General features: G+C 41.7%; 2 protein-coding genes across 3 annotated transcripts; both read right to left on the reverse strand.

The window, feature by feature from the left end:
* Positions 1-3285: 3285 nt before the first annotated feature.
* EXO5 (exonuclease 5) lies at positions 3286-9228 on the reverse strand. Of its 2 annotated transcripts, XM_014454521.2 has the most exons (4): positions 9025-9228; positions 8451-8484; positions 8154-8210; positions 3286-4762 (listed from the first exon to the last, which is right to left on the reverse strand). In XM_014454521.2, the coding sequence occupies exon 4, from the start codon at positions 4734-4736 to the stop codon at positions 3624-3626; it is 1113 nt and encodes a 370-aa protein (XP_014310007.1). In that variant the 5' UTR covers positions 4737-4762; positions 8154-8210; positions 8451-8484; positions 9025-9228; the 3' UTR covers positions 3286-3623. The 2 variants fall into 2 exon arrangements, with proteins under 2 accessions (XP_014310007.1, XP_006087327.1); XM_006087265.3 differs by lacking the exon at positions 8451-8484.
* A 2415-nt stretch (positions 9229-11643) lies between these two features.
* ZFP69 (ZFP69 zinc finger protein) lies at positions 11644-23299 on the reverse strand. Its single transcript, XM_006087266.3, is given in 7 exon segments — positions 11644-12276; positions 12279-12899; positions 14366-14461; positions 14780-14906; positions 19163-19248; positions 21043-21526; positions 22767-23299. Coding segments are annotated over 6 exon segments (1467 nt in total). The 5' UTR covers positions 21170-21526; positions 22767-23299; the 3' UTR covers positions 11644-11866.
* Between the last annotated feature and the right edge of the window lie 650 nt (positions 23300-23949).

Genomic DNA, 23949 nt, shown 5'->3' on the forward strand with positions numbered 1-23949 from the left:
AGGCCGTTTTGACATAGTGGTGGAAGTTTGATAAGAGTGGGATAAAAGGATGAGAGAGGAAGTGGAGAAAGCAAGTATAGACAATACTTTAAAAAGTTTTGCTTTTTAAAGATGAACAGAAAAGTAAAGCTGTCTTTGCATGTGGCTAATGGGTCCAGAATTTTTAAAAATTGCTTTGAGAGAGACATAAAGAATGTGGACTTGTTCCACTTATTTATGAATTCATTGGTTGATTCCTGTATGTCCCCTGGCCGAGGATCCAACTGCAGCCTTGACGTCAAGAGGACCTCTAACCAACTGAGTTACCAGGCCAGGGCCAGATTATTTTTTTTTTTAAGATGGAAGAAATTACAGTATGTTTGTTTTCTAATATAAAATAATACAGTAGAGAGGGGAAAACTGACAACACAGTAGAGAAAGGACAGTTGCAGGAGGAAAGTCTTTGAGGAGAGAAGGGATGGATTCCAGTATACAATCATAAGGATCGATTATAAGAGTGTGTACAATTCATCCATTGAAATAAAAGGGGAGGCAGAGTTCATGGATACAGATGCAGATGGGCAGACAGATTTGGTGGTGAGAGAAATAGGATTTCCTCTTATGCGTGCTTCTATTTTCTCAGTGAAATAGAAAGCTGAAAGTGAAGATAGGAAGGTATTGGAGGTTGGGGAGCTGTGATGAACCCAGAGAGGGAAGGCATGAAAGCTCTGTATCCTTCCCCCTACACCTTGCCCTTATGCATCTCGTCTATCTGGCTGTTCCTATATTATATTTCTTTGTAATAAACTGATAATCTAGTAAGTACAATGTTTCTCTGAGTTCTGTGAGCCACTTTATCGAATTAGTTGAACATGAGGAGGGGATCATTGGATCCTCCAATCTATAACCTATAGATCAGAAGCACAGGTGACAACCTAGACTTGCAATTATTATCTGATATGGAGGGGGAGGGGGAAATTGTAGGACTGAGCACTTTACCTGTATAATCTAACACTATTACCAGGTAGATAGTGTCAGAATTGAGCTGAATTGTAGGATATTCAGTTGGTGTCAGAGAATTGGTTGGTGGTGGAGAAAAAAAATCACAAACTCATTGGAAATGGTCTGAGTGTAATTTTAGTTTTGTTCATGACATTGTCTCCAAAGCCTGGCACTTAATGGGTGCTAAATAATTATTTGTGAATACTGAATAAATGTGAAACTGTCTATAGTTTCATCCTCATAAGTGCATTATGGAACTTGTCTGGCTCAGCATCTTCAATCTATAGATCAATTTGGAGAGAACCACGAGCCTGGTATGTCTCATTTATTTAAGTCTGCTTTAATTTCTCTCAGCAATGTTTTCTAGTTTTTGATGTAAAATACTTGCATATTTTTTGGTCAAAAATATCCTGAAGTATTCCATCTTTTTTATATTATAAACTGTATTTTAAATTTCCATTTGATTTTTTATTGCAACTGTACAAATACAATTGATTTTTGAATACTGATCTGACACATGCTATAACATGGATAAACTTGAAGACATTATGCTGAGTGAAATACTAGTAAGACAGTCACAAAGGGCAAATATTCCTTTGTAATAAACCGATAATCTAGTAAGTCAATGTTTCTCACAAGTCCAGTGTAGACTTCCTTTTGTGAACCTGTAGCATCTTGTACCACCCTACCACTCTATGCTAGCTCTTATCACATGGCTCTGTCACTGCCTGATTACTTGTCTGTATTCTCTGCTAAACTACATAAAGCAGGAGGGCTGGAACTGAATCTGTTGGCTGGGTCCTCTCAAACCTGCTCTCTTCTTGGTGCCACAGGATGCCCAGAATCATTAGGTTAAGCCTCCAAGAATTTCATGTTCTTAAGGACCTGCCTCCTGCAGGCCTCCAATGGATTTGTGAGTATCAAATTCTGAAACTTGACCCTTTCAATCTGATGCTTTTGCCCCAGATTATGCAAGACAGGGAGAGTTGTCCAGACTCCATCTAGCAGATGACATCAGATTTTTAAAATTATGAGCCTTAAACTAAATGTTCTATCACATTTTGGTGCCGGGATGTGGTTGTGGGGACCAATTAAGGACTAGTCATGTTCATCTTTCCTCTTTCCCCCTAGGGCAGTGATGGCGAACCTATGACACGCGTGTCAGAGGTGACACGCGAACTCATTTTTTTGGTTGATTTTTCTTTGTTAAATAGCATTTAAATATATAAAATAAATATCAAAAATATAAATCTTCGTTTTACTATGGTTGCAAATATCAAAAAATTTCTATATGTGACACGGCACCAGAGTTAAGTTAGGGTTTTTCAAAATGCTGACATGCCGAGCTCAAAAGGTTCGCCATCACTGCCCTAGGGTTTAGGGTCCTTAGCAAGGCAAAAATTGCAAGCTCTGTTCCTGAAAATCTCAGTGGGGCAGAGATGTCAAGTTGTCACTCAATATCCATTCTCCCTTTTTTATAGTTCATAGAATTTTCAGTTTTTATCTGGATATATGCTTTTCCAGAACAAAATTACATATGCAGCTAGCTATGACCAGGTAACCAAGTTTTGGCCAATAGGATGGAAGTGGAAGCAGTGGTACAAATTTAGGAAGTGTCCTTAAAATGATGCCCTTTTCCTATTTCAGCTCTATTCTGAATGTGTAATGGATGACTGGAGCTTGGGCAGCCATTTTGGACTATGAAGTAGAAAGATACCTGCTGATGTTAGAGAAATAAGAGAGAAGGAATTTGGGCTCTGAACACCATGGGGTGCCACATCAGAACTAGACTATCTTTTTCATAAGAGAGAAAAAAAATTCTATTTTGTTTAACTATTGTTTTCGAAATTTCTATTATGAACGGTTGAACCTAATCCTACTTAAGGTATTCAATCCATTCTCTGGCCCAGGAAGCATGTTTTAAAAAAATCAAGAAATAGCTTTGTTGTCACATCTCTTTTCATTATCCATTCATTGAACAAGCATCCAAGAGGTCCATAATTTGGGGTTCAGACACCTTAGGCAGAATTCAAAAGGGAGAGATAAAATTATTTAGACATGTCAAGGCTGAAAACCAGGGAAGTATTTGTAGAAAACATCATTAGTGATCTTGAGGTGATTCCAATTACAAATGCTTCAACTATTTTGTAAGAAACCACAAAGTGCCCAGCCGATGACTCAGTGGTTGAACGTCAACCTATGAACCAGAAGGTCAAGGTTAGCATATACACAACCATTTATAGTGGTTACCTATGAAGGATTGAGATTATGAAGAAAAAAAACAACCATCAGTTAACCAATCTGGACAGTGTTTCATTTTATTTTATTATATAAAATGCAGAAAGCCTTGATTGAGAAAAAATATGGAAGAGACTTAACAGAAACTGAAGAATCTTCTTAGGAAGGCAATGATTGCTGAAGGATACTGCTGTTCCAGCCATGATGAGCATCTGTCTTCTTGGCAATCTATGGTGAAGCTCCAGGTACAGTATAATCCCAGATCTCCCACTCACCCAAGCATTGGTCCGAGATTTGAGTGGTTAGAGGTTGAGAAAATATGAAAGCCAAAGACTGACCCCGTTTTACTTTTTGAGTACATTAGGAGCAGGAAGGGTGAAAGTTCCTTAAGGCACACCTTCTGTTCATCTGGCTTTTTTGGCTTGGGGCTCTAGCGAGGAGCTGTGCACCCCACCGCCCTTCCTCCACTCACAGATATCTGCATAGTTGCATGTCCGGCATTTCCAAGCCTCCTCCACATCAACCCCTTGAGGCTCTCGGTGGCCTACCCAGTAAGCCATATAGTGCTGCACTTTGCTTCTCAGCTCCTTCTCTTCAAAGGCCACAATCTCTGAACCCAGCACAGTGGCAGTCTCTTGGTGGATATACTCAATCTTCAGAATATCAATGACTGGAAGGTCAGACAATGTTAGAGACAAGATGACGAGCTCCATGAGGTCACCCAAGGACGTCACAGAGAAGCCTCCCTGTTGGGCATGCCTCAGCACTGCAGGTCCCAGTGGCTTTTCTGGATGCAGTTTTGTGTGGTGGATTAGGCTAGCAGTGGTCACCTTCCCTTGTATCATGGCATCAAAGATATACTTGTATAGGCTAACTTGAAAACAGTCTTTTTTTTTCTGAGCCTCCAGAGGGAGCACAGGGCGTCTGCGCGTCTTGAGTTCAACCAGTTCCAGTTCCCCCTTGGGTGTATAGTGCAACTCATCAATCACTCCAACAAGAAGCACACCCTCCACTTCTCCAAACACTGGAAACTCTCTGATGCGCCCTTCTGACTGCAGGGCAGGAATCATTGATAACATATTCAGAAACTTAACTGCCCACGCATCTTCTTTGCTGGTGATGGAGATAGTCACAAGATCATGAAGTTCTAGTTCTCTAGCGAGGTGGATACTGGCACCAGTGTCCAAAATAGCTGCCTTCTCAGGTGCCAAGAAACCAGGAAGTTCCTTCCCATATACCATTTGCTGTTCACACCAGTTCTGAGTAGACAGGTCAGTCACATACAAATATTTAAGGTGGAATCGCTCCATGGGTGATAAGACATCCAATCCTTTTTTCCACTTTGGTAAGCTTATGAGCTTGCCATCCTTCCCAGGGAGTTCAGAAGAAGGGCCAGGCTTGCTAAGTGGATCACTCAACTCTTGGGTATCCTCCAGATCCAGAAACTCCGAGTCACTCAAATCCGAGAACCCTGAGGCCTCTGCTGACACCTTCTCCTCTTCCTCAGTCTCTGCCATGGCACAGCTCTGGATTGGTCTAGGCCCTGCAAATCATGTTAAAGAAATGTATTATCCAAATAAATAAACAGAATTATGACTATTTATTTACATTCCTTAAAGAAGCCTATTTGTTTACAGCCAATTAGTAATGCTACAGAGTTGTAGTACAGGTACAATTTACAATACGGCTCCTTGTATCATCCATATATGAACACAAACATTTTTTTAGGTGCAAAATGGTTTTATTCTTGAATCTGGCACTAACACATTATGTGTGACTTTAAGCAAATTACTTTCCTTGGCCTCAATTTCTTCATTTAAAAGATCTGAGTTTGAGTGGGTAGGGAGGGGTCAATGGGGGAAAAAGGAGACATATGTAATGCTCTCAACAATAAAGAATTTAAATTACATTTTTTAAAAAAAGACTTGAGTTTGTCTTTTCTACTTCAAAATTCTACTGACTTGAGCCCTAGCTGGTGTGGCTCAGTTGGTTGGATGTCTTCCCCTGCACCAGGAGGTTGCCAGTTGATTCCAGGTCAGGACACATGCCCGAATTTCAGGCTTGATCCCCAGTAGGGGGCATGTGGGAGGCAGCCAATCAATGTTAGTTCTCACACTGATATTTCTCTCTCTCTCCCCCTCTTCCTTCGTCTCTCTCTAAAAATCAATACACTATTCTTTTTTTAAATCTATTTTTATTGATTTCAGAGAGGAAGGGAGAGAGAGAAAGAAACATCAATGATGAGAGAGAATCATTGATCAGCTGCCTCCTGCACACCCCCTACTGGGGATCGAGCCCATGATCCAGGCATGTGCCCCAACCTCCTGGACCTGGTTCATAGGTCAACCCTCAACCACTGAACCACACTGGCCTGGCTGTAAACTATTCTTTAAAAAAAAAAAAATTCTACTGACTTGGGACATTATTTCATTATTTTAAGTGAATACAGATCTTTTTAAATGTTGGAATGATGTTTGAAAGTTTACCAGGGATCACTTCTATAATTCCATTGATACAAAATCCTTGACTATGAAAAGAAATCTCAATTACAAACTGTTTCTTGAGAAAAATCAGCTCTACAATGACTGTTTTTAAATGTAGTTTGCAGGATTAAAATTTAAAGACTAACTATTGATACAAATAGATCTACTCATACACAAAGTAATAGCATAAAGTAATGAGAGAGGATATTCACAGAGACATGTGGAAACCAGTTGCTTTTTTTATACTTGAGATGTTAAGGAAATGGCAGACAGAAAGCTCTTTGTGGGTTTAATTTTACCCTTACTGACTGTAATTTATACTCCTAACATTTTTATTTTCTCCCTCCACAAGACATTAACTTATGATGGAAAATATCTGTCAATAAGCACTATTAATATTAATAATATAATCAATTATATAAATAGTGATATTTATTGTGTAGTTATTGTGTGCTAGACACTGAGACAAGTATTTCACATGCAATATCTGAATATTCTACTGTAAGACAGGTACTTTAAAAAATTTTACTATGAAAAATTTCACATACAGAGAAACAGAATAGAACAATGAATGGCCATATACTAGTACAAGCCAATTAGATAAACAACTGTTGACATGTTGTTGCATTTGTTTCTTTTCTGTGCACTTTTTTTTGGCTGAACTATTTTAAAGTACATTATAGACATCATAACACTTCAAATATAAATATGTATATTCTCCCACATTAACTACACTATTACATAATCGGTAATACCCTAACATTCTGGTCCTCATTCAAATTTCTCCAACTGCCCTAAAATGTCTTGGATAGCTTTTCCTTAAACCAGGAAACAAAGACTACACATCTCATTTGATTGTTCTGTCTCTCAAGTATTTTTAATCTTAAAAAACTAGGCAAATTATCTTGTGAAGATACTCTGTTTAAGCCTTCCTCCTAACCTCACATATCTAACCTTGCATAGAGAGAAAACAAAACAAGGCATGACCAGTCCACTAGTATTTGACTCAGGGTGCCAGAAAAAATAAGTAATTTGACACAGAATTTAAGTCAATTGAGATAACTATGGGCCATTTCCTCCTTGCTATTCTAATAAGCAATGAATAAGCTGAATGCACCAACTCCCAGGTTTAAAGCTTAAGAACTGATGCCTTGAAAATGGTATACTTAAATAGAATTAAAACACAGAAGCTGCATATTTGCACGTGTCTGAAACTGCAAATGTGCCTTAAATGATGACAATTTCAAAATGAGTAATGTTATTTGGAGCATGAAGTCCCTGAAGGTTGGAGAGTATCTTTTCCCTCCACCAAGAAACTAAAGTTAAATGACAATGAACAGGTATACTTTGGGGTTTTCCCCAACCATCAGGGACAGGGCACAAAATCCAAATCAACTGACCTTGAAAATATTTTATTTCAAATATCTAGACCTGGGTTGTTCAATATGTACCCACCAGCCACAAGTGACTAAACTTAAATAGAATTAAATAAAATTTAAAACTCATTTTCTGAGTTGCATTAGGCACATTTTAAGTGCTCAGTAGCTACATATGGCTAGTGGGTACCACATTATAAGGCACAGATTTAGAACATTTCCCCTGATGACAGAACGCTCTATTGGACAGTACTGTTTAAGGTATGGACTTTCTACTTGTTTTTCATGCAACATTGAGAACAGAGTATCCCTGAACAGGTAAGTGAAATGTTTTGTGGAAAAGACACAAAGAGGGGAGAGAGGTTCATTGTGTGTGGAATTATTCATCTAAAAGAAGAAAACAATGTACGGGGGATGGATAATTTAGACTCAGATGGGTTGCTTAGACTTTCCCATGCAGAAAATATCTCAGCAAGGTTATGATGCAGTGCACGGTGTCCCAAAATGCAATTTGTATCTTTCTGACATGAGATGATTTTACATGGTATGTTGATCAATATTTTTAGAAGTATCTTAGAATACATGTAAAGCTATTAAAGCATCCATCAAATGTATGTCATAGGTAGTATTTCTTAGGACAAGTTTGATTTTGAAATAAGTGTAAAAAATTAAAATACGAGAATAACAATACAGAGAGTATATAGGTATAGCAAAATCATTAGGTGGCAAGTGAATGAGATGTTTGGGAAACACCAGCATTGTATCAAGAGTCTGGGGAGCCTACAGATCTGGATTCTGAATCTGATCCTGACTAGGTCAGTCGTATTTAGTAGTATGCTACTTGCTTTAGGAAGTACTCACTCTTGGGCAAGTTTTCCCGTGGCTACTGATACACCTTTAAAATTAGAGTATTCCTTCCAGCTGTACTCGGCTACCCACACGACTGAGTGACAAAACAGCATATATATTAGCACTGAACAAATGCGGATCTTCTTCCCCTTCCCAAGGAAGAGGCGGTGTGTCAGTTCCCTCTGACAGACGAGATTAAACCTCAGGAGAGAGGAAAACTACTCACCGGGGACTTGGTTGCTCTTCCTCCGCACGGGGAAAGGCAGATGCTGAAATGACAAAGCTGGGGGAGGAGAGAGGAGCTCTGAAACACCAGGTCTGCATCCGTGAATCCAGATGAGCAACTCCGGGCTTTGCCGTGGCAGAATGGGGGCTTTTTGTCCTTTCTCGCCTGACCATTCCCTCACTTTGCGGCGTTTCCCCTCTCGGCTCCACACTGCACAAACCGTAGCCCACCCCAGGTCCTAGGCAACGCTTGCCTCTCTCCAGGGGCAAATCCTCCGCGACTTCGTTTTCCCCATACCTTGGATGCAGCTACTCGATCCAACCCCTGCGCCCTGCAAGTAAAAGGACTTTTTAAAAAAGGTCCCCAGGAGCTCGGCGGTCAGCTTCCTCTTCCAGCCTCAAGCTCAGCCCGAAACTCGGGCGGAGACCGCAGGTCACCCAGAGCGTTCTCTGGGTGCGTGCTGCTTGCGGAACGGCCGCTGCCTGCACCCTAGCATCCTGCTTGTCTGCAGCAGCCCGGGCTCACGGGCTCCGAGAACGCTGGCCTTCAGGAGGCACCTTTCCACCGGCCCCAAACCACGGTCTCCCCAGTCCCATGCACGCCCTAAAGACTTCTGAGCGCTTCCTAGTGTCCTGGAGCAGCCAGGCATGACAGCCCCCCGGGAGGGGTCCCAGCGGACCGCAGGAGCTTCCGGGAGTGAAAGGTGCAGAACCCTCAGAAGCCTGGCCGCGCGGGCAGCCTAGACGCACCGCTTCCAGGGAGTCGTGCCCCTCGGGGAGGAGGGTGAGGGGCGTGGCAATGGCGGGGACAGACCCCTGAGCTCGAAACGCAGCCCTCCGTCCGCCACCCCACTCGCCGGCCTCCCCCTAACCTCGGGTCCTCCTGCGAATCCCGGACGCCACTCGGCTCCGCGGCGGCCTCGGAACTGCTCCCGACTCCACCCTCCACCAGCAGGAACAGGTCGGGCATCGGCGCTTCCCTTCCGGGCTTCACACAAAGCCGCCGGGAGACCGGGCTCGGAATGCCCCGCGGCTGCGCCAGGCCCGCCCCCTCCCAGAGGCCTCAGCGGCGCCGCCCCGTTCCCGTTCCCCGGAGGCTGCGGATCCGCCCAGAGTCCCTCCCGCCGCAGCGCCGAGTGGAGAGCCCCAGTGCGCGGGCCCCCTTAGGGCAGATCCCACCTGCGCGCCGCTGGCTGCGCGGGCGGTTTCATTGGTTGGTGACGGAGCTGCGCTGTCACTTGACCTGGAAGCGCCCACTCGGGCCGGTTCCCTGGCTACTGTCAAGTCAGTGCCCGGGAAAGGTCTGGGCATGTTCCTTTCTCCCTGGCACGGAGCCCTGTCCCTTAAATGGCGCGTCTTCGCTTTGCCACCTTGGTTGCTCTGTCCCCCTCTGCACCTCGCACCAGCTTTCCCAGCGGAGAGAACAACCGCGAACTCGCTTTTCAAAGATGCTGGCGCTTGTCTCATCAATGTATTTCTCTTTTCTATTTACTTAATTTTTAATTAACCTTTTTATTGGGAAATGTAACACAATTATATTTTAAAGTGTAAAATAAAGGTAGGGTGTAATAGTTACTGAGCAGACATGTTATCATTAGAGCAAAAAATGAACGTTTCAGGCCCTTCTCAAATGCACTCCTATGCCTCCTTCCTGAGAAACCCCGAGCCTGACTGTTATGACATCACTTCTTTGCTTTTCTTAGCAGTTTTTATTGCATGTGCCCTGACCAGGAATTGAACTGTGACCTCTTGGTTCTTAGGTTGAGCTCAACCATTGAGCCACACCGGCCAGCCATAAGGTCTTTATGGCTGAAGCAAAGCATGCTTTCTTGAGTATGCTTCAGAAAACATTGAGGAATTTTTAAAAAAAAATAATGTGGTTTGATTAGATATGTGCTTTATAATGATCACTCTAGCAGCAGTGGGGAGGATAGAGAGATGAGTCCAGACTAGATGTAGAGAAACCAATTGGAAATCTAAGCAGTTAGGAAGTACTACAAGTCTAATTAAAGTACTGACAGTGGGAATGGAGTAGATAAAAACTTAAATCCTACATACAATATATAGGACCTGATGGCATTGGGAGAAGTAATGAATGAAAGGAAGAGGAAAAAGTTTAAATGGGAGTATTAAATAGGCGGTGGTACCACTTCCTGGGTTAAGGAATACAGATTTTATTGAAAAAATTGTGAGGTGACTATGGGATATCCAAGTGAAGATATCCAGTGGGATGTTGAATATGATGTTCTGGAGCTCAGGGGGTATTTCTAAAACATAGATGTCAGAAGTGTGGGGTGTTAACAAAATCAAAATGTGTGACTTGAGAAGAGAATATGTCTAAGGACACAGCTCTGAGGAAGAATAATCCCATGATCAGTGGAGGGAGACCTTCCTGTGAGATAAATAGAATGAATGACAAAAGGCAAAGGCACTGATAAAAGGCAAAGGCAATGGGTAGGCTCTGAAGTATAACTTATGAAGATTTCCTGGGCAGCAGATCTAAGTAAACCTTTTAGAAAGGCAAAGAGCAGCTCAGCTACGTTCAGCCATTAACAGTAGGTGTTTAGAAAGCTAGGCTAACAAACTTAGAAGGAAAAAATTTTCAAACAGGTTTGACTCAAGTAAAAGGACATGAGTAATTAAAGAAGATTCTCCATTTCTTCATCTATAAAGTGAAGTTTCAATTAGGTGAATTCCTAGATCCTTTCCTGTTCTAAATTTCTGGCCTGGTGAATTGGCATTGAAGAATGGATAAGATTTGGAATTCTATGAATAACTCTTCTTTCCCACCTGTCCAGTTCCTCCCTCCCACCACCACACCATCATGGTTCTCATAGAAGCTGAGATCTCAGCCTACAATTGACTGTAGAGGTGGGCACAGACCTAGCTGGGCCAATAAGAAACCTTCCTCGGGATTTTGAGATAGAAATGAGAAAGAGAAGGCAGCTTTATTCTGGGTGATAGAACCTGAATATATGTAAAATCTGGAGTTGCTGGTAGCCATGATTTGCAATGAGGTGTTTTTTTGTTTGTTTGTTTTTTAAAAAAAACAACCAAAAAAAAGCCAGAATGAAGACCCAAGAAGGTGAAAAATGGAGAGAAAACTGCCTGGGTTTTCCAAAGTACTCATCCCAGTCCACTATTAGAATGTATTGCAGCCCCTGGATTACATGAGCTAGTTGCAGGCTGATCCCTGGCCATCCCCTACCCCAGGGCATGTGGGAGGCAACCAATCAATGTGTCTCTCTCACTGCGATGTTTCTCTCTCTCTCCCTCTTCCTTCCATTCTCTCCAGAAATCAATGGAAAAAATATCCTTGGGTGAGGATTAACAAAAAATTAAAAATTAAATTTTAATTTAAAATATGGGAGTGGTGACATTTTAAATAGTAGTTCCCATATACTGGTCTGTAAATCACTGAATGCCCATGAATAATAATTTATTAATCCACCATGAAGTCAGAAAAATAATGTGTTTAATTTTCCACATTGTTGAATTTAATTGGAAGGACCATCCTTTATTTTTAAGTGCTTTGTATGGAAGTGTAGATAGTAGTTATCAATGTAGTGTTTATTTACACAATGGGCAAAATTAGAAGTTGGCATCATTATATCAATAACTCACATTTAGAGTTCTGAAAATTAAAAGCATAAAATCACTGATTTAAACTTGGCTTTTGTTCTCATGTTGGATAATCTGTTTTATAATCTATTTTTACACGTTATTTCTGAAGGCATTCCTCCTGTGTATTTCATGGTGCCGAGTAAGTGATGAATTATAGCTGAAGGCTTTTCCACATTCATTACATTCATAAGGTTTTTCTCCAGTGTGATGTCTCTGATGTTTCTTAAAGGATGAGTCATGCCTATAGGCTTTCCCACACCGTGTGCATTCATATGCTTTCACTCCTGTATGAACAATTTTATGGTTGCTAAGGTGGATCCTCTGCCTAAAGGCTTTCCCACATTCTTTACATTTGTAGGGTCTCTCCCCAGTATGGATTCTCTGGTGATGTGTTAGATACGCTCGATGACTAAAGGTTTTACAACATGCAGTGCACGCATAGGGCTTTTCCCCAGTATGAATTCTTATATGTTCACTTAAGTGTCTAATTTGTCGAAAGCTTTCTGACATTTATCACATACATAAGGTTTCTCTCCAGTGTGAGTTCTGTGATGCTGATTAAGAGAGGAGCGGTGTCTGAAGGTTTTGCCACATTCTTCACATTCAAAAGGTTTCTCACCAGTATGGATTCTCTGGTGGGTATTAAGAGATGCGCTTTGACTAAAGGCCCTTCCACATTCCTTACATCTGAAAGGTTTCTCACCAGTATGAATTCTCATGTGTTCAGTAAGATGAATGGTTTGCTTGAAGATTTTTTCACATATATTACATTCATAGGTTTTTGTTCTTATGTAACTTGTTGGATGATTAATCAGATTTAATTTGTATTTGTTCCTCTTTCTAAGTGTGTCATATTTACAGTACCTCTGTTCTATAATAACATTTGAACTCACAATATTTTCCCCAAATTTGTTAGTTTCTTGGCCTCTCTTCTTGTGGAGCAAGATGGCTTGTCTTACATCTCTTCCATTGGTGACCTGATGCCTTTCTAACTCATCATATTTGGAGACTTTTCTCAATGTGGAATCAATTACATCATCCCTCATGAACCTTTCCATCATACTGCCTTGATATAACTGTTCCTTTGCAGTTGACATACTGGTTTCTGTTTTACTCTTTAAGTCTGAAAGAAATGGAAAAAATACAAATAACTCAAATACTTTATGCTCTGAAAACTCAATTGCTATAGAGATTTAGATAACAATACATATAAAGTACATGAGATTTTCATTATATTTAAATATGTTTATGTATCCTGGAGAGGTAATGGGAAATTAAATTAAGAAACAGTAAACAGTAAAAGTATGATTTTATAAAAAGAGTAAAATTTGAGCTTTTTAGTCCTGTCCTTTCTAATAATACTAAATAATGAAATTTTTGAGCTGTCTTTACAACATGTCTTTTTAATTGACAACTACTTTTAGAAAACCTTCTCAGAAAAAAAAAACACAACATGTTCCTTCCTCACTCCAGCAGCAGCCAGAGACACTAGTTCAAAAAATAATGTTGGTACTAAGAAAATTCACAAGAACACTGGGGTGTCTTTTATTAAAACTTACACATTGTTCTATTTCCTGTGCTTATTCATTTGTCCCTGGAAGTGTTATTTATGCAAAGAAGACTTGTAAGAAACCCAGACTATATTGCTGCTATTACAATGTTCTATGAAAATATCCTTTAACCTTTAAAATTTTGACTGGTTTTCTCAGCCCATGGACTGAAGGGTCATGGGTTCGATTCTGGTCAAGGGCACATAACTCGGTTGCAGGCTCGATTCCTGGCCCCAGTCGAGGCCTGCAGAGACAACCAGTAACCACTTGATGTGTCTCTCTCACAACAATGTTTCTCTTTCTCTCTCTCCCCCCCCCACTCCTCCCTTTCACTCTCTCTAAAAATCATTGGAAAATATATCCTCAGGTGAGGATTAACAACAAAAAATAAAGTAAAAATAATAAAATTCGGACTGGTTTTCTTACTTGATAATTTGTTGTACCCATTACTAATATTTCAACTGACAGCTTTGTATTCCTAAAAGGTATAACTTCTTATAAAAATCATTAGTATTTCCAAATTCTAAATGGAGGCAAGAATAGAGTCTACATTCTGTAGGCCCCGGATTCTGGTCTTGAATAGTGGGGGAGGAGGAGAAGACAGGGAAAGACAGAGAAGCCATCTATGTCCCCCTCCCCAATTCAGTATCCAGGACTGAAGCAGCCCAAGCTAGGGGAGAAGAAAAGATTTCACTTTGAATGAAGTTTCACTGAACTAAACATTTTACTAAAATCAGACTGTTGTTATTATTTAAAGGGACTAGACCATTTATGGGATCTCTTTGAGATTTTACCCAGAGGTAGGGAAAGAACACCATTGCAGCTTTTATTATTTTTTTCATTATTATAAGTTGAAAAAGAAAACCCAAGAGAATGTACAAACAAATTATTGGAATTAATAACAGAATGAAACAAGGTGGTTGGCTGTAAGATCAATATACAAAACCAACTGTATTATTATACCAGGAACAAACAGAAAACATAAGTTTTAAAAATATACTATTTACATGTGAAAAGGTTACCACCTGCCTTGGCTCACCTGCACTGGGATGTCCTGGGCCTTCTTTCTCTGTTATCCATGGCTCTTCTCCTTTCTCCAACTGGGAAATCACCCTAGGTTTGGAAAATTCATATCCTGCTTATGCAGTAAAAAAAAAAAAAAAGAGTATGAATGCTTATGTTGAGATCGAAGAACCATCCCCAGAATTAGTTCCAGTCCTAGGATTTCTGAAAATGGAAAGGGGCACCTCAGCATGTTTTTCTATTTTAGCTCTACAAAGTAAAAGGTAAAAGAAGGAGAATCAGATATGCCCCTGGCTGGATTTTCAAAGGAATAAGACATCTCTAACACAGAATCCAAGGCCAAGATCCAGGGAATCCATGACATTTAACAATTTAGAAACAATGGCTCTCCTGCAATGAGCAGGTTTCTGGATAAACAGCCCAACCTTACCCACTGAGACCAGGTTCCCGTAGTTCTCCAGCATCACCTCTCGGTACAGATTCCGGTGAGCAGGGGTCAGTTGCCCCCACTCCTCCTGGGTGAAGTTCACAGTTATGTCCTTGAAGGTCAACCGTTCCTAGAATATAAAATACATTGCTTTTGCCCAGCTGGCATGGCTTAGTGGTTGAGCATCGACCTATGAACCAGCCAGTCACGGTTCCATTCCCAGTCAGGGCATATGCCCTGGTTGTGGGCCCAATCCCCAGTGTGAGGTGTGCAGGAGGTAGCCAATAAATGATTCTCTCTCATCATTGATATTTCTCTCTCTCTCCCTCTCCCTTCCTCTCTGAAATCAATAAAAATATGTTTAAAAAGTAAAATAAAAATATTTTTTTAAAAAAAGAGTTCCAGAATTGGTAAATATGTATCTACATATGAAAGGCTCATTTTCTTTTCCTTTTCTTAACTTTCCTAATTTTTTATGACACAATTTACTATTAAAAACTAAAATAAGAACAATGTATTGTGGGATCTATAACATGTAAAGTGAAATGTATTGTGATAATACACAAAGAATGGGAGAGAATAAATGGAAATATAAGACTTCCATATTATATGTGAAACTGTATAATATTAATTCAAAGCAGCTGTGATATGTTTAAAATTTCATATTGTAGTGGCTAGAGCAACCACTAAAAACAAACCAAAGAAGAATAGCTAAAAAGTCATTAGGGACACAAAATGGAACACACAAGAAAACTATTTAATCCAAAAGATAGCAGAAAAGAAGGAACAAAGACCAGATGGGACAAACAGCAAACAAAGAATAAGAATATGCACTTAAATCTACCATATCAATGATTATGTTTACTGTAAATGGACTAACCAAGCAAGATCCAGCTATATTTAAGAAGGTCATACTTTAAATATAAAGACAAAGAGAGGTTGTCCTAGGCGGTTTGGCTCAATGGATAGAGCATTGATCTGTGGTCCGAGAGATCCCAGGTTCGTTTCCAGTCAAGGACACATACCTTGGTTGCAGGCTCCTGCACAGGCCCTGGTCAGAGAGCATGCAGAAGGCAACCAATCAATGTGTTTCTCTCACATTGATATTTCTTTCTGTCTTTTCTTCTCTCTTCCACTCTCTCTAAAAATCAATGGAAAAATATCCTGGGTGAGGATTAAAGAAAAAAAGACAAAGAGCTCCACATTCCCCTGGTGCACTGCCATGTGAGGACACAGCAAGAAGGTGGTCACCTGCAAGCCAGGAAGAGAGTTCTCACCAGGAATTGAATCTGCCAGCACCTTGATCTTGGACTTCACAGCCTCCAGAATGTGAGAAATAAATGTCTGTTGTTTTAAGCCACCAATCTGTAGTATTTTGTTATGGCAGCCCAAGCTAACAAAAACAATTGGGCCACAGGTAACACAATGTATGCATTTGTTAAAATTCATCAAATAATACACTTAATTTTTGTGCATTTTTATATTACATTTTATCTTGAGAAATACTGAACTCCATTTAGTAGGTTTGCCTGTTCCACTGGTATGGGTTATCAACTCTGAAACTATTTTTCTTATATTCCAAGCTTGAGCAAATGAGTTAAAAATGGGAGCCTGATTTCTCATTGTTGAAGGAGAACATATATACAATAATCCACCCCGCCCCGCCCCCATCCATGGGAATATGTTCCAAGACAACCAGTGGATGCCTGAAACCATGGATAGTACCAAACCCTATATATAATGTTTTTTTCCAATTCACTTAAAGAAAGCACTTATCTGAAATGCCAGTATCACTAATCTTTCACTTTGGGGTCATTATTAAGCAAAATAAGGGTTACTTGAACACAAGCACTGCAATACCATGACAATTGATCTGATAACCAATTGCTACTAAGTAGTTAATGGGTGGGGAGTATACCGTATATAGGCTGAATATGCTGGACAAAGGGATGGTTTACATCCTGGGCAGGATGGAGCAGAATGGTGTGATATTTCATCACACCACTCAGAAAAAAATAAATAAAAAGACAAAGAGAGGTTAAAACTAAAAGAATGGAAAAGGTTATACCATGCAAACAATAACTAAAAGAACACTGGAGGATCTACATTAAATCAGACAAAGTGGACTTCAGGAAAAGAAATATTACTAGGCATAAAGAGACATTTCATAATTATAAGGATCAGTTCATTAAGAAGACAACAATCCCACATGTTTATGCATCTGACCACAGAATTCAAAATAAAGCAGAATTGACAGAACTAAAGGGAGATAGAGACAAAATCAAGATAGAGATTTTAACATTCTTCCCTCAATAACTGACACAATTAGACAAAAATTCATCAAAGATATAACTTTGAACAACCTACCAACCAACTTAATCTAATTAACATTTATAGAACATTACTGAATAGATTATTTTTATTTAATTTTTTAGATTATTTTTAAAATTACATTTATATTTCAAGATGACTTTAACATGATCATTAAATCTATTTTGAGATAGATTTACTTGCAGTTATCTATATATATAAAAGGCTAAATGACCGACTGTATGTCCATCCCTCTGACCCACCAACTGGACTCACGCATGCATGACACATATAAAGCTCTTGCTGGTGTCAAGTGCACGCGTGTGTTTCGATCTGTCATTGTTGACTGTGAATTTGATTGACACTTCTATTATAGAGAAAGGACAAATAGCAATATTAAAATATTTCTTGTAATTAATTTCCTTTCAATGTGCATGAATCCGTGCACCGAGCCACTAGTAAGAAATAAACAGAGATCCCAGGGAACTTTCTGAGATGGTGGAAATGTTCTAGATCTTGATTGCAGTAGATGGTGTACACATATGTCAAAAAGAGCTATGCACTTTCTTAAGTGTTTTATCCTATGTATAAATTATACCTCTTTTTTTTAATCCTCACTGAGTATATTTTTTCCATTGACTTTTAGAGAGAGTGAAAGGGAGGGAAGAGAGAGAGAGAGAAAGAGAGAGAGAGAGAGAGAGAGAGAGAGAGAGAGAGAGAGAGAAACATTGATGTGAGACACATTGACTGGTTGCCTTCCACATAGGACTGGGGATCGAATCTGTGACCGAAGTACATGCCCTTGACTGTGAATCAAACCTGTGACCTTTCAGTCTGAGAGCCAATGCTCTAACCACTGAAAGAGGTATATACCTCTTTTTTTTTTAATTTTAATCTTTTCCCAGTGCTAAGTTTAAATCTCATCAGTTTCAATAAGTGTCAGGAAGTGAGGAATTCTAAAAAGTAGAATGCAGAGATAACCCCTTAAATAATTAGACTATTATTACTTCCACATTTCTCTAACTCTGGAATGCATTTCACTCCTAGAAAGTATGAGCATCTGAATTAGCTGAGGAAACTGGGATTTTAAATAGCTAAAAAATATTGCCACAGATCACCAAGCAAGTAAATTCAAGAGCTAAGTTCAAATCTTGTACCATCTAATTTTAGAACCCAAGTTCTGTTCACTTAAAACTCTTCTGTCCTCGAATAACATCTCCTCTTTAATGATCTTCGTTTTCTGTTTATTCAAAAATTTTCCTTCTGTCTCACCTATCCTTCCACCAGGCGGTGAGGACACCCATTCTGACACCTGTTGTATCTGCCCAGGCTAACGTGTGCACCTGTGGCCAGACCATTTCTTCTCTTCTTGATTCTTTGGCTGCAGTTTGATCTCTGTTCCCAATACTCTAAGGGTCACCTCATTAAGTTCACAAGTGATATGTGTACACCATTAAGAATGTCATCCTGGTCTGTGTGGCTCAGTGGTTGAGCACAGACCTATGAACCAGAAGATCAATTCAATTCCCGGTTAGGGTACATGCCCAGGTTATGGGCTCAATCCCCAGTGTGGTGTGTGCTGGAGGCAGCCATTCAATTATTCTCTTTCATCATTATGTTTCTATCTCTCTCTCTTTCTTTCTCCCTTTCTCTCTGCAATCAATAAAAAAATATATTTTTAAAAAATATATAAAAATAATAATAAAAGAATGTCAGAACTTCTCATTTACAAAATTTGTTTTTCAGTTATAAATACTAAAAAATAAATTTAAAAATGAGACTTATCTTAGGTCCCAAGAGGTATCTGTTGGTTTTTAGAGGCTAAAATTCTATCACTCATTTTGCATTCTTTACAGAAATTAGCAACACAATGTTAGAGTTACATGGAGGCAAGTATAACTTCTATGAGCAGATAAATTGCTACTACCGTTGCCATTTTCTGTACAAGAGCAATATTCTCTAAGCTCCCTAGGTTAAATTCGTTAGCCTCAACAACCTCCCACTCCAAGAAGAGGGGCGTTATGCCCTTAAAAACCAAGAAGCATGTCAAAAAAATGAGAGGAAATTCCAACCCACCTGGAATTCTGCTGTCTGGGCCCCAGAAGTCCCTTCATCCTTTAAACTTTCTCCCTGGGTCTCATTAGCATCCTGAGATAGCAGAGCTGAGGAAGGAAAAGAGCCATAAGGTTTGCACTTCCCAAACGCCCCCAAAACTGCCTACAGACCTGCTGAATATGGATCCTCTCTCAATACATTCACAAAGAGGGACATTTGGAGCGACGCAAGCAGACTGGAGGCCCCTTAACGAGGAGGATCTGCAGTGTGTTCTTTTGGGCATTAGTATTTCCCAATGGTCAATGCTGGTCCAAAAGCACAGATCCACCGAGCCACTCCTTTGTTCCCTTCCCATGGACTTCCAGGCACTCTACGGTCCACCTGATATCTTCCCAGCACTGGTTTCCTCTAATCACCATCCTCTATCTGTTGGACTCGAACACCAATCTCAGACTACAATGGTCTCCATTCTCTGACTCTTCGACAAAAAAACTTAGACATCTTTCAAGGCCCAATTCAATGCTATCTGCTTTGTGAAAATTTCTCAGATGAGCACAACTGGAAAAATGTTTCCTATCTCTTGTCTTCCAAAAGAACTTTATCATAGCATTTTCCTAGGTTACCTTCTATTATGGGTATGTGGTCTGGGTATGTGTCTGTCTCCATCAATTAATAATTAGCACCCTAGCTGGTTTGGCTCAGTAGATAAATCGAACCTGAAGGGTCCCAGGTTTGATGCCGGTCAAGGGCACATGCCCGGGTTGCAAGCTCGATCCCCAGTAGGGGACGTGCAGGAGGCAGCCGATCAACAATTCTCTCTCTCCCTCTACCTTCCTCTCTGAAATCAATAAAAATATATTTTGCCCTAGCTGGTTTGGCTCAGTGGATAGAGCGTTGGCCTGTGGACTGATGGGTCCCAGGTTCTATTCCAGTCAAGGATACAGGCCCGGGTTGCAGGCTCGATCCCCAGTAGGGGGCGTGCAGGAGGCAGCAGATCAATGATTCTCTCTCATCATTGATGTTTCTTTCTCTCTCTCTCTCCCTTCCTCTCTGAAATCAATAAAATATATATTAAAATATATATATTTTTAAAATATTTAGCATAGAGATCATTATTCATTTTTCCATCTGTCAAGATGCTTTAGCAAAGTTCCTGCCTGACACAGCTAGAATACAATAAATATTGACTGAATCTACAGTGTTAAAGGTATGAATTAAGAGACTACACGAAACACACAAATTCCTCTATCCATCTATCTATCCTGACCAGACCACTAAATAATGTGTAGTTTTGGACATATTTCCCACTGAACCTATATTTCAAGGTAAAATAGGAGTAATCAAGCATGTCAAGAACTGATATTGATTTGAGGCTAAAATGACTGAAACTGGTGAAGAAAAAGCATGGGGGGGGGAGGGCTTAAGGGTGCAAAAAGCTTTGACTTTGCTATCTATAAATCACATTTACACACTCAGGAGTCGCAGGTGGGGACCATCTTGTGTTCTGTTTTCCTGTCCTGTGTAGTACTGAGGACAGGAGATGGAAGCAGCAGGGGGCAGCACTGAGCACATGTCAACAAGAAGCTTGTGCTGAGAGCACAATAGTAAGTACTGCCTCTTCGCGAGGCAGCCGGTTGAGTATGGTTGAGTGCATGCCTCTATTCTTATAGAGGAGCAACAAGGCAGGAGAGGAGGGATCCAGAAACCACCATCACACAGTCAGAACTCCAGAACTCTCACAGCTCTCCCCTTCCCAAAAGCCACAAGCATGAACCTCAGAGACCTGCTTTCCCCTCAACTTTCTCCCTGAGACCAGAACAATGAAGTGCACCTATCTTTTGACACACAAATGAGATCTCCTAGTTCCCCATCCATTCCCCCCTTCATCAGTCTATTCTCACCTTCTCCTTCAAACATCTTAGTCACATCCTCCCATAGGGGCAGCCCCTCCTTGGCCTTCTTTGGATGGTGCAACTTCACCCAGGGGCTGGCCTCCGCAGGCAGGGTGATCAAGAGCTGCTGCAGCATAATGATGTCCACCTGATCAGACTTGTCCACTTCCGGTGAGGACACGGCCAGAACCTCTGCTGAGAGGCTTCACAGTTGTGTGGTCCTCCTCTGATCACAGTCCCCTGCCCTCAGGGCTTTGGCATGTTCCTGCAGCACCAGAACCTGGGGGCTCCTAGAGGCTAATGTGACTTGGACAGCTCTGAAACACTGACTCCTCTCTGAAATTAAGTACGGCCTCCCTGGGAGGCAGCAAGTTGAGTAGGTTTGAGTAGGTTTGAGTGTATGCCTCTATCAGGAACACAAGGCAGGAGAGGAGGGACCCAGGAGCACCCTCGTACAGCCAGAAATCCAGAACTTGCAGAAATATCTTTAGAACTGCAAAAGATCCAAAAACAAAGATTTGGCATCAATGTGGGAATAAGTATAATCAATGCTCTTGGATGTGGCTCTGTCTCCCGGTTCCATACACACACACAAACAGCCAAAGATACACAGATATGCACCAATCCTGCCTTGATTTCCCCCCTTAAAAGCCACATGGCATCTTCTGCCTGGATATAGATTTGAAATCAGACAGCCTGGGTTAGAATCCTGGCTCTTGCACTTAAAAGTTCTAAGGCACTTAAACTGAGCGTCAGTTTCTTCACCTATAAAATAATAATCGTACTTCATAGGGTTGTAAAGTTGATTAATTGAGACAATGTTAGGCAAACAATAAACCTTTAGTAAACATTATTATAAACCTTTCGCTTTAATGCTGCAGGAGAGCATTATCTTTTTAAGTTTTTTTTCTTCCATTTTTTTTGAGAGACAGAGATATCAATTTGTTGTTCTACCACTGAGGATGGAACCCGCAAACTTGGCACATCGGGATGATGCTCTAACCAAGTGACCTACTGGGCCGGGTCTTCTCAAGTTATTTTTAAAAACAATTAAGAAATCTCAATTCAAAGTTAATTTCAAGTATTTCAACTGATGGAATAATCATATAGCTGCATTTTCACAGGGGCAAATAGTGACAGACACACCCACGTAGATGCCTAGCAGCTAGCAAGTCCTTTTAACCTCTCTGTTAAGACGTATCCCGATTTCAAAAATGTTAAAAATTTGGGGAAAGGAGTATGCCTACAAATGGAGGAAATATAGTACTTCGAGTACAATTGAAGACTACTGCAGAAGTGTTTGTAACAGGCAATTTTGGAAAAACAGAACAAAACTCAAATACATCCTCTGGCTCATCCCGTCCCTGTCATTTGAGCAGGTAGATCGCTCCACAGCGACCAGGCCCAGTGTATCTGGGCCCCCAAATCAGTCCTAGCTCCCTGGAAAGGAAGCCGACCCAACTTTTTGAAGTTTGTGGGGGAAGGGTATGTGGTTAATGGGCACCTCTCTTTTTCAGCTGTGACTGGTGCAGAGAAAGGGCTGCATCCTACCGACTGGAGCATGTGGGAAATAGCCTGCTTCTGAATATACAAAAAGTAAATGTCTTGTTACCAAAGTGGAGAAATTTATGAAACGGTTAATGGCAGAGAAGCTTCTTTAGACGATGCCCCCGTTCTCACTACCCCGACCTGCCTCTCTGGACTGACGACAGGCAGGGTGGCCTCCTACTCACCAGATCCGCCTCGGGCGCGGGTAGGACCGGAGACGGGGGCGTGAGAGCGCTCGCTCTCGAGGCTTTCAGCTGCAGAGGGTGTCTGTTTGGAGGAGGACTGGTACCAGATTTTGTTCTTTCCCAGCCTTCTTCAGACAGACCACATTCTCAAGCGAAACCATCATTCTTCAAAAGACGCCCAGCGTTCACGGCGGCCTCCGGACTGGCAGTGGGTCTTCTCCAAATTCCCAAGGAGAAGCGGCCTAAGGCGGGTCTGCGGCTCCTGATCAACCAACGTGGCCTCTCCCGCCGCACCTCTCGGAGCCGGGCTCTGGGCGCCGCAAAGGGAGAGGCTCCCGTACCCGCTCCCCGCACTCCTAGGCTAGGGCACATCTCCTAGGAGGCGGCTTCAGCGCCGGGCGGCGGCCAGGTCCTCCCGCGCCCCGCCTCCTGGGCCGCAGCCCGACGTCTCCAGCGCCCCAGCCTCTGACGCGCCCCCGCCGTTGCCCGCGCTACCGATCGCCTCTGCGCAGGCCCCAGTGCACCCCGGGGTACGGCCCACCCAAGGCGGCCGCCCCGCAGGCCAGCCACCCCGCCCCGCGCCCGCTAGTCTTCCGGCGGCTCCACCCGCTCCGCCGCTGGCTCCGCCCACGATGGCCGTGGAGGAGCCCGCCGGCTCCAGGATGGTGGGGCGCACGCGAAAACCCGGAAACTGGATGCCGGGAGCGCGCCCCCCAGCGGACTCTCCAGACCCAGGGGCAGCGACCACCCGAGTGGATCTGCGGCGTTTCCTGACAGCGGTCCAAGAGACCGCGTGGACTGCCACTTCTTCCGGTGGGGAAGCCCCTTCTTGTCACTCACTCACTCATTCATTCATTCATTCATTCATTCACCAACTGTCTCCTTAGTGCCTACGATCTGCCACGCATTGTCTCAGGATCTGAGGCTACAGCAGTTATTAAAATGCAGCCTGCTTTCTTGTATATTAATTCCGGTGAAATTAAACAGATAAATAAATAGGAAAATAGATAACATTCTAGGACTAGCTGATGGTAAGGGCTATGAGGAAAAGGGAAGCAGCGTGTAGAGTGGAGAGTAGAGGATAATTAGAGTTCCTCTCTGGTAATTGTGGGCTAGGATATTTGTATCAACGCACCTCAGAAAATAATATTAAAAAGTAAAAGTCTGGCCCGGCTGGTGTGGC

The sequence above is a fragment of the Myotis lucifugus genome, unplaced genomic scaffold (genome assembly GCF_000147115.1).
Source record: "Myotis lucifugus unplaced genomic scaffold, Myoluc2.0 scaffold_37, whole genome shotgun sequence".
In the NCBI taxonomy this organism is placed as follows: domain Eukaryota; kingdom Metazoa; phylum Chordata; class Mammalia; order Chiroptera; family Vespertilionidae; genus Myotis; species Myotis lucifugus.

Bases quoted from the DNA above. Each gene is read 5' to 3' on its own strand.
- EXO5 (XM_006087265.3), bottom strand. From the start codon at position 4,736: ATGGCAGAGACTGAGGAAGAGGAGAAGGTGTCAGCAGAGGCCTCAGGG.